This window comes from Oreochromis niloticus, linkage group LG10, assembly GCF_001858045.2.
Source record: "Oreochromis niloticus isolate F11D_XX linkage group LG10, O_niloticus_UMD_NMBU, whole genome shotgun sequence".
Taxonomy (NCBI): domain Eukaryota; kingdom Metazoa; phylum Chordata; class Actinopteri; order Cichliformes; family Cichlidae; genus Oreochromis; species Oreochromis niloticus.
This window is the reverse complement of record NC_031975.2, coordinates 31,312,228-31,323,082: the sequence shown is the minus strand read 5'-3', so window position 1 is coordinate 31,323,082 and position 10,855 is coordinate 31,312,228. Positions and strand designations below refer to the sequence as shown.

Here is a 10,855-nt window from a genome sequence, read left to right as displayed (position 1 = left end):
CTCATCATGTGATTCAGGTGTGTTGACCCAGGGTGAGATCTAAAACCTGCAGGACACCGGCCCTCGAGTTCCCCACTCCTGCTCTAAGACATTAAAAATAATAAAAGAAGTGATTTTGTGTCTTTGCAGATAAACCTGGGTATCATCTGCATAGAAATGCACATATATCAACAACTACAGCAATTCCAACGCACAGCAATATGACATCATCAAGTTTTGTTTTTAAAAATACATTTCAGAATTAATGTTTACATATACAAATATATTTGTAGTTAATTTTATTTACAGTTTCAAATACTTCTCCAAATATTCTTAAAGTCACAGTGAAATGATAAACAGCCTTGTATCAGTGTCATAACCCTCCATAACCTCAAAACAGCACATTTCAGTGTGACTTTAAAGACGTTAAAGTAAACTAAAAGCACATTTCCCTTTACAGTACATCGCTTTCATTGTAAATGACATTCAGCTTCTTATCACAGGCACGAAAGCACAATGCTAAATATCCTCGACTAGTGTATAAATGACTGGTGGGGTCATGAAAACAGATTCAGGGAGTTATTTAAAGCACATAATGTTCACATGATGGATGAGATGCAAAACATTTAGTTTTAAGAAGAAAAATGAAAGTAAGGCATTAATCATGGCACATAGTTGGTGACATTCAGTGGATTCTTCCCTTACATTTAAAGTAAACAACGATAGCGCGATCACAGACGGTACCTGAAGAGTTTAGCATCAGTTAAAGAGGAATTTCACCACTGTGACAGAAACGTAACTTTGTTAGGCTGAAGTTGTTTCAGTTATTTATTTTTTGCTATAATGTGATGATGACACATCAAGTTTGGGTGAAATTCCCCTTTAATTAAAAAAACAACAACTAAGTATAATGTCCAAAAATCAAGATATCATTTGAGCTCTTTAACTCCACATTTGAGCTTTGTATCTGTGTACTGTTCCGCTTTTATAGTAACAGGTAAAAGTAGTTCAGTAATTAACACAATAAAACTAAAATTAGATTAGTTAGATCTGCAACAGTTCAATCCCTTTCGTTGATTACGTTAAATTAGTCTCGCCACAACTCAGAGAACACAGAGTTGGAGAAAATATGTGAAAACAGGATTTTTTAGATGAACTTTGATCCCCAAACTCCCAAATCTGAACGTAATGTTAGGAGTCAGAAAGTTTGACTTCGATGAGGATGATTAAACAGATGACGAGCAGTCACTGAGCTTTCAGCGCGGTGTGAAGTAACACCGTTTTGTCAAAAAGCATCTTCTAAATTAACTGAGTAACATTCGTTGTTTAAGGTCCAAAGTTGGACAGGCATAGAGACCGGTTGGCAACCACCTACCAACCAGCAGGCGCTGTGGAAAAATGTGTTTTAACCAACTGAGAGGTTGCTGGAGGTTGGTAATGAGCTCCGAGGCACAGGCAGACACCGACAAGCCTCTTTGTGGTTGGTTTGGCAGGCTGTCGCTCCCAGCTGGGATGTGACTGCTCTTCCTGCCAACACTCGACCAACAAGCGGTAAAGCAAACGGGAAAGTGCAACACAAACCTGAAACCTTCAGAGTAAAAGTTGCACCTTTTGAAATGTGATGTTTTCAGTAGTAAGGTACAACTTTTACTCTGAAGGAGTTTCCTGTTTGCCTTTCCCGACCACTCTGCTCAGTGTGAATGTTTGCAGACAAGTTGTTGTCTTCAACGCAACCGTGGCAACCAAATCAGTCACAGGGAGGTTTCTGGGTGGAGCCCTCCCTTTGCAACCCATTTTCACCCAGTGATAACCAGCAACCACTCACCACTTGGTGGGAATATACATGTATTGATAGCAACTGCAGGTTTCCAGGGGGTTGCTCACCACAAACATTTGACTCGCGGGTTTATCGAAGTCATTGTTTTTGGTCTGGTGACCATGATTATGTCTCCCAAATTTCATCCTGTAGCTTTAAGACCTGTCTCTCAAAGCAAAAACATGTTTACGGGCTGTTTGACAAAGACAACAGATCCTCTGAGGAACATAAAGTCTCCACAAAAATCATCTTGTAGGACAGAGTGAGGATAATAACACAGCTATGCTGCTACCACGCTGGCTTAAAATGAGCATTTAGAGGAGCACAGTTATCAAAAAAGATTTGAAAAGACCTCCAGCTTTCTCCAAACATCACAGCAAAATATACTAAACTCTCCCAAACTGACTGCCTAGTTTGTAAGTTCGCAGTACGTCACTTTCATTTTCAGGGACCGAGCCTGTAAATCTGTAGTGCAGATGGAAGACCGCTGTCATGCAGTTTTGGAGCAGAACGATTTAGTGAAGCTGGAAACATGCTGAGAAAATGCTGCATGAACATGTCACCTGCTGAAAAACATGAAGAAGATTATCTGAGGTTTCTGTAAAAGGGACACAATAGGTGACCAATCAGAAGAGAGTGTGCTTATAGAGAGGCGGGCGTTAAAGGAATAGCCTCAAACAATGATTGTTTGAGGCTGAGGATAAACTTGGGGCGTCACATACGGAGCTGCTGTGAGATGAATGAGCTGCTCTAACAACAGAAACGTAAGACGTCCGATTGTGAGGAGTCAGAACAACGACAGAGACTTATGCTTTAAAATGTCACAAGCCAGCAGCTGATTGGACGTGAATGAATCTGGCTTCCCCCCAAAAAATCCCCCGACATCTGAGCTCTGTATAAACGTTATTCCTTTCTGTAAATACCGACGTGTGTCCTCCAGTATCATGTCCCTGTCGTTTCTCTGGATGCTGCTGATTGGTCACTTTAGATGAAGCAGCAGGTTGTGGCTGACATGGTAAACGGCTCCGGGGCTGACACGCCTGAGCAGCCAGCCTGGTCCCAGAGAGGCTGAAAGAAGGAGCACCGGGCAGAGACTGTGCGATGCGTCCGCCGTGCCATTCTGGCGTTAGGTGAGGTCCTGGACGTCCAGCAGCATGGCGTCCTGCTTCGTCCTCAGCTGGTCTCGTACCAGGAGGTGGGCCACCAGCTCGGAGCTCAGAGCTGGAAAACAAAAAAAGCAGAGTGAAGGCTAACGCGAGGCTTTTGTCCCCAGAACAAAGTGGAAGAGATTTCTGAGCCCACATCAATTCAAGCTGGTGAAAAATTATTACCTCATCCTGTCGGTCAGGTAGAGGCCACAACAAGGTGAGGCTGAGATCAATCAGGTCTGATTGTTAAAACCAGACAACTGTGATCAAACGCTCCATTTTTCACAGCACAGCTCTGATTTTTTTTCTTGTGTCATAAATGAAATGCACCTGTTTCCTTCACTGCAGCACAAAACAGCCTTCGGTCGGCTCTACAGGAAGTAAAGTCTCAGAACTGTGGAAAGATTACTGACAGCTGCGAGTAGCTTCACATCTTTTCAATTCAAAGTTTTTACGTCTTCACTGACAGACTAAAAGATTTATTACGAGGCCAATGAGGAATGGCATTACTTAGAAAACCAGCCTGGCTTTTCCATTAGAATCCTGCAAATACTTAATAAATAGATAATAAACACAAATATATCAATTTGTTTCTTTATTTTCAAGAACAAATTTGTTGGCTGTAAACCGGGACAGAGACAAAGTTAGTGACCAGTGAAATAAAGATCGACTCTAAATGAAACTGAGATGTGAGGCTGTGAGCAGCACCGTCGTGTTTCCGTTAAAGCTCTGCGTACCGTGAACGTCTCGTTCCAGCGACGCCCTCAAGCTGCCGAGCTGCTGCAGCGAGCGCTCCTGCAGCTCCCAGCGCTCCAGATGTTTCCGCTGGGCCACACAGCTGCTGCCGGCCAGCCGCTGCAGCGCGCACACACACACACACACACACACACACACACACACAGATGAGCTTCAGGTCATCGATCAGCAGGTCAGTCTCAGGTTCATTCTTTCTCACCTCCTCCTTCTGTTCGGCCAGCAGCTTGTCTCTCAGCGTCCTCAGAGCCGTGGCCACTTCCTGTTTCAGCCCGGCTGCATGGCAACCATTGTGCCCTGTTCCCTTTGTGATCTGACAGGGTCAGAGGTCAGAGGTCAGACTGTGGGCAGCACATGTTTGTGACTGTGTTTTAACCTGAGCACCAGGCAGTGGTGAGATAAGGCAACCCTGGGATCAGAAACAGCAACAAGACTCGCTGGGGAAACACTGCCCCCTGCTGGTGACAGCTGTAGTTACGTTCTGCAGCAGGTAATCACAAAAAGTAGCTTTAATGATAGTTAAGAGTTACACTCCTCGTGCAGCTGTGTGTTCAGACATTTATGGAGTGAGAACATGAGTTAGTGCCTGATACTGACTCAGCGCCAAAGGAAAAGATTCCCCCATGGAGCCCAGAGAACTAGTCGTTTAACCCTTGGTGACTTCCAATCAGTGTTTCAGCTTCCTGTTTTAAATTTGGTCTCTCCGTACGATGGACTCTGAAAACTCTAAAGGCCGACCCCATTTTTCTGTGTAATCGAGCTGTTTTTTATTTTTATTGTTGCCTGGCGATGAACTGATGTTCTCGTGCTCTGGCCGGACTCTCCTGCAGATCTCTGGCAGTAACACTCGCTCAGCTGCTGTTCTCAAATGTTTAGAAATGTCTAAATATCCTTTGAGAAAAGCTGCGTCCACACCCAGAGAGCTTTGCTGCCACTCTGCTAGAGGTTCTGTCAAACCTGAGTCACAGATCCCAAAAGCTTATAATGTTCAGCGATTACAAACAGCAACACTGGAAGGTTTCACAAACAGACAAACTCTCCTTTCACTACATGAATCTTCTGAAGCTTAGATTCTGAATCATTTTGTTGCATTTACTGTAAAATGTGTTCCTGATTTTTGTCCTGAAACTCGCTGCAGTGGGCAGAGCAGGAAGCACCTTTTTATTGGCCCCCTCCTCCTCCTCTTCACTGTCGCTGTTGTTGATGAAGCACAGCTGCAGGTTTCTGTGGTTGTGAAATCTGTAAACAGATAAAAACATGCAGTGAGTTTATCTCAGCTGTGTATTTCTCCCATGTCTGCAGGTATTCACTGCACTCGTGCTTTATTTTCCTCACAAATGAGAGGGGAAGAAACGGTCATCGGCTAGCTGTAACTCATGGCCGAGTCCACAGACGGTAACGGCACGGCCACGCTAGAATAAAAGCAGGACGGCAACCTCCCCGTGACTACAGAAACTCGGTGGTTGCCAGGTGACCGAACTTAATTTTTTCACATCCAGGAACCAACTGCAAGTAGTTGTAGTGACTGAGTGGACGAATGGATTGATAAATGTGTAAATAACTTCAGACTGCCAACATGTTGCAGTCAGTCTGTAACAACTGTTATTACAGCATAGCACCACTGGGGGGTGTCGTTCCACTATCATGGTAGGAGGAGAGACCCCTAGAGTCAGTACTGCCCGTAGCCATTACAGACGAGCTAGCTGCTATCTTCTTACCTCTTTGTGAGGAAGACCTTACCCTTGCAACGGGCTGACGCCAGCATCTGCCTCACCCCAATCATTTATGCCACGCCAAACGGTTCTCCTGGTGTGACGGTAACTTTAGATGGAATTTACCGTGATTTGAAAACGTTCCGCTGAGTCATCAGATCATCAGAATTTGGAAGAATTATCCGACCGTATTCATCAATTTGATGCTGAAAACAAAAACATCCCTGCAAGAATCTAATTTCCTGCAAAGACGATGAAAACGCATCTGGAGGCATCACAGCGGGACCTCGCTAACCAGCAGGTGTCGCTCCCTTCATCCTACATGATGGAGCACCGGTGTAGGAGCGAGCTGGCCCGCCTGCGTCACCGACACTTTGACAGATTCAAACCAACAAACACAAACTCAACAAAAAGCAGAGATTATCCACGACGCTTCATTACCGTGACGTGACAACTGCCACTCGACACCTCCTGAAGTCTTCCTCCTTCTCTTCCTCCCAGACGTTGCTCCACACTACATGTGGACTCCCCTCCGTCCTCAGCCCCGCCCCTCTCTGCAGGAAGACAGCATTACCTGAGGATAATTCTCCACCGATCACCTGACGACTAACCGTCAACATCCAGGACTGAAAAATGAAGCACCAAAAGGCGCAGTTCCCCCGATGACCACTAGATGCTCTAAAGGTGCATCCAGGACTTGGACTGGAAGGTTTAGTCTCATTGCTTGCTGTGTTTGGTTGCCTTAGTTGCAGTATTTTGGTTTAGTTACAGAAGTTGACGTTTAGTCGCAGGCATTGCTGTGTTTGCACTGGTTTTGTTGGTTCAGTTGCACAAAAACTTAGCCTAGTATTGTTGCTGTAGTTGCAGCAGTTGGTTTAGTTGCTGAAGCTGAGACTATTGTGTTGCTGGTTGCAGGGGTTGGTTTATTGGAAGACGTTGGTGTGTTTAACTGCAGATGTTGCTGTAGTGTCAGTGGTTGCCATATTTGGAAATTTCCTTGTCTAGTTGTTGTCTTGCTGGATAAGTTGTACAACCAACCGTGCTCAGTCAGAGTTAGTTTAGTTGCATAAGTTGCTAAAGCTGCTGCTGTAATTGCAGATGTTGCCATATTAAGCTGATGGAGCTGTTGTAGTTGCAGCAGTTGTAGGTATTTTGTGAAGGGCTGCCATGTTTAATTGCAAGGTTACAGTATTTTTTTAAGTTGCTGCTGTTTGTTTTTCTTAGTTGCACAAATAGATGTTGCCTTGTCTAGTTGCTGGTGTTGGTTTAGTGCAGTGATGTTTTTTCGGTTTTACTGGTTGGTGTTGTTAATGGCTGTGACTGGTTTCAGTTGCAGACATTGCCATGCATAGTTGCAGGTGTTAGATTGGATTCGCTGCACAAGCAACACTACTTAGTTAATGCTGTTGCTGTAGTTGCAGGAGACTGAGTTACAGTAACTAATACTGTTAGTGAACTAACATTGGCCTTTCAAAACTTAGGAATAAATGAGTGATGCCACAGTGGTCGTGTCCATCTTTTATATACAGTATATATATGCTGACAACAAGCCACTCAGACTGGTTTAAGATGTTTCTGTGCAGCAAAGCGAGGGTGAAAGAAAAAAGTCCTCCAGCAGCAGCAGATTCTCACCAATCAGAGTAAATGTACTAAGAACTACAGTGTGATGAGTATCAGCACAAAGAGCAGCACAGATGAGAGGCTGTCGCCCAGAGCAAGCAGGAAACTGATGTTGGGAAGTTTTGAGTGATCATCCTGTCACCACAGAACGTATAAACATGCAGCTGTGACACCGGGTCGTTAAACCAAATCCTTCTCCTTGTTTTAGCTCGGTGTGGATTACAGCAGCGGCTCTTCAGACACAACAAACACGATCTCATCCTGTTCAGGATCGAATTAAAAACGAGGGCGGCTCACAGCAGGAAACAGAGGAAATGGCAAAGAATATCAGGAACAAGCTCCTCAGAGACCTGAAGTAAAGAGCAGAGGGGGCCAAACATGCTGCATACTACATTTCCCACAATGCAGCTGAACAGCAGAAAACTCCGCTGGTTTAATTCTGCACATATTCCTGCAGATGTTTTTCTAACATTAGAATCTGCTCCCAGGCTCTAACGCTTAGTTCCAGGTTACAGCCTGAAACTATGGAAACCACAGCTGGCTACAGATTGTGTGTGCTGCCCAACCAGTTGCCCAGTGGCTGCTGAAGGTTGCTGGCTGTTGCTAGGTGGTTTTTGGTGCAGCCAAAAACCACCGCCTTGTGATAGCTTTAAAATTGGGGCTGACTAACTGCTTGAGCCTCTAGTGGACATTAGATGAACTGCAGGGTTTGATGCTTCATTTTTCCGCAGTTGCTTTTTTCCTTCTTTGTCCAGCGAAGTGCATCATGGGAAATGTAGTCTTTCCCACTGACTGAGAAACAGAGCCTCAAACCCTGAACATTATCCATAGCTGACCTTTGACCTTTCCCTCCGCTCCTGCTCCTGTTTCTCCAGCTCAGCTATCCGCTTGCTCAGCTCCTCCCAGTGCATGATGGGAAGGTCCTGGTGGTCCACAGAGGATGCCTCCACGGGGTGATTCTGATGAAGCTCCTTCTCCTCCCCCTCCTCTTCCTCCTCCTTCTCCTCAGACGTCTCTTTCTCTCCCTCCATCCTCCTTGAATGAAAGAGAGGAAGATCAACAAAAAGTAAACAATAACATGTGTAAACACAAAAAACAACAAACAGCTTTGTTTTCTTTTAAAAACTCTGAAGACTGAAGTGGAAACTTCAGCCGACCGAACGTCTCAGGCTACGTCCACACTAATGCATTTACGTTTGAAAACGCATTGTTTTCTCTCCGTTTTCGCCTCCCGTTCACACTGAGACGGTGTTTTCCTCAAGGAAAAACGCAGCGTTTTGGAAACGCTCTCGAAAATGCATACATACATACGTTTCAATGTGGACGCACAACACTGTGAAAACGACTGAAAACGCTAGTGTGGACGCAGAGCGCTTTCAGACGAAAACGTCGTTTTCAAATCTATCCGGACTAGTGTGGACGTAGCCTGAGACAATTCATCCACAACACTCATTAACATGTTACAGACCGTTTTTTCTACTCCTGGATCTGTAAGACGTCACACAGAGGAAAAACCTTATATGGTCATCTCAGGCACCGAAGCAGCACCCATCTGCACTCATCTAGCATTCTGTTTATCAGTAGCAGCCATTAAGATGTAAGTGCCATAAAGAGGGAGGGGCTAAAATGCCATGCCACAGTGCATGTTTTTGTATCTATTTGATATTTAGTAATTAGTAGCAGTATTATTAGTAGTATTGGGCCAATATTGCCAATACCAGTACTAATAATATGGCAACCTCTCAGTGTGTCATGACTTATTTGCTAATACTGAACATATTTTAATGATCACTAAATAACAGTGAATTTAACAAAAACATCTTTCAGCGTCTCCTGTAGTTTGAAACTGGTTTTTTAAGCCTGGAATTTAAATGGTCCTGTCTCTGAAGCCCTTTGGCTCAGCTTCTGCTGCTTAAAGGTTTCACATGCTGTTAATACAATATACAGTCAAAACACAAAGGTTAAGATATTTATCGATACAGCATTAGTATCGATGCTATTCTGTACATTTCTATGAAACTGCTTGTTTCAGGCAGATGATGAACTGAAGGCCCAGTTTAAGATAAAGAGGGCTTATTTTGAACTGTAACTCATGTAAAGCTACTGTAGAAGCCCAGGATAAACACCTGGAGCTGGAACTGAGCAGTAGTGTGAGCTAAGGTTATTAATATCATTAATAACCCAGCATTGATCATGTAAAGCTGCACATATGCCAAATAAAATCAATAGAGATCAATAATTAAGGAACAGTTTCAATAATCTGGTAACGTTTAAATAATACGGGAGATGTATTGGTTGTAAATGATCTATCCATGTGGTTGTAGACAGAGCTGACCGATAAGAGTTGCTGACTGCTGCTCTCTGAGCCCTCCCGGCGGCTGTGGCTCCGCAGTGTCCCGCTGCTGTCGCCCTGCTCTGGCCGCATGTTGTTTACCAGCGGCGGGGACACCTCGGAGGGTTTTGCCCACCTACCAGTCACATCCAGGCGGCTCCGGTTCGCTCCGACATGTCGCCGTCCGCCTGCGGTCCCCCCGGCTGCTCCGTGTGCGCTTCCCGCGAAGCTTCGCAGTTTTTCGGGAAACTCGAGAGAAGCAGCTCAAAGTTTCCTGAAACTATTTTAACTCCGTCTGAGGAAGGAGCACCTCCTCCTCTTCCTCCACCTCCCCTTCCGCTCTCCCAGATTTAACCTCTCGTCTTCGCGGAGGGCTGATCGTTAAAGTGACCGACGGCACGAGCGGTAACAGGACGGTACTCAGAGTACTTCTCACTGCCGTTTCTCCGGTGTAAGGGTCCGTGAGCCCCGAGTGTGGACTGTAAGGTGCAGTCAGGAGCGCGGTGTGGGTGCTTTAGTTGCAGGAGTTGCCCCATCTTGTTGCAGCTGCGGTTTAATTGCGGGTGTACACTGTTGTGTCAATGGTTGCTTTGTGAATTTAAGGTTGCAGCTACTGTTACTATGGTTACTTAGTTGCTGCAATTACAGTAAATTTGTTTTGCTTGATTGCTTTAGTTGCTTTTAGTTTTGGAATATTTGCCATCTTAATTTTACTAGTTGGTGAAGTTGCTGTGATTTGGTCAAGTTGCATATGCAGGCATTCTCGCTGTAGTTGCTGAGGCTGGCTACAGGTGTTGCTGTAGTCGTGTATGTTGTCCTTAGATATTTGGTTTCGGAGCAGAAGTCGCCACACGTGGTTGGCCAACTGAGGATGTTGCCGTAGTTTCAGTGGTTGCCTCGATGTGAACCTGAAGGTTTGAGATGTTGAAGTGATCTTTGTTGTTGGATGTGGATCAGAGATGAACGGAGATTAGCTGAAACACATTCTGGGTGCTTTTTCAGTAAAATATTTTAATCTTTTATTAACTTCATGTCTGTGTTGGACTCTGGTCCAGGTTCAGGTCTGGCTGATTCTCTCCTCGTGGGAAACATCTGCACAGTGGCAGTGAAGGGGTTAAGGTTGCCGGTGTCCAGTTTCACCATATTTTGGAGATGACAACTCAGCGCAGATGAAGAATTCACAACAACAGAAGAAACCACAACATTCCTGCCATCGAACCTCCGTCCTGACGCTCCGTGTTACTGAGCTCAGCCATGAGAACTTCCTGTCTGAGCTGATGATCATTTAAACATAAAATACAAAACACTCAGTTTTTATGACTTTAACTGAACCTCTCTGAGTGTAACCATCTGAAGACGCCACCCTGGACATAAATGACGTATGATGACCAAAGACCAGATTATAGATATAATGGTATAAAATGAAGAAATGAATGTCCCTCATTTCTTCTTCATCCATCTGTTAAAGTAAACTCAGGAAAAAAGGAACTAATGA

At 44.7% G+C, this 10,855-nt stretch overlaps 1 protein-coding gene across 2 annotated transcripts; it reads right to left on the bottom strand.

Moving 5' to 3' along the window:
* Positions 1-261: 261 nt before the first annotated feature.
* On the bottom strand, positions 262-9,938 carry im:7136398 (schwannomin-interacting protein 1). 2 transcript variants are annotated; one of them, XM_005462523.4, is made up of 7 exons: positions 9,501-9,938; positions 7,865-8,063; positions 5,850-5,962; positions 4,854-4,935; positions 3,899-4,009; positions 3,681-3,798; positions 262-3,016 (listed from the first exon to the last, which is right to left on the bottom strand). In XM_005462523.4, exons 2-7 carry the CDS (start codon positions 8,057-8,059, stop codon positions 2,922-2,924), a joined length of 714 nt encoding a protein of 237 aa, XP_005462580.1. In that variant the 5' UTR covers positions 8,060-8,063; positions 9,501-9,938; the 3' UTR covers positions 262-2,921. The 2 variants fall into 2 exon arrangements, with proteins under 2 accessions (XP_005462580.1, XP_005462581.1); XM_005462524.4 differs by lacking the exon at positions 9,501-9,938 and adding an exon at positions 9,364-9,494.
* Between the last annotated feature and the right edge of the window lie 917 nt (positions 9,939-10,855).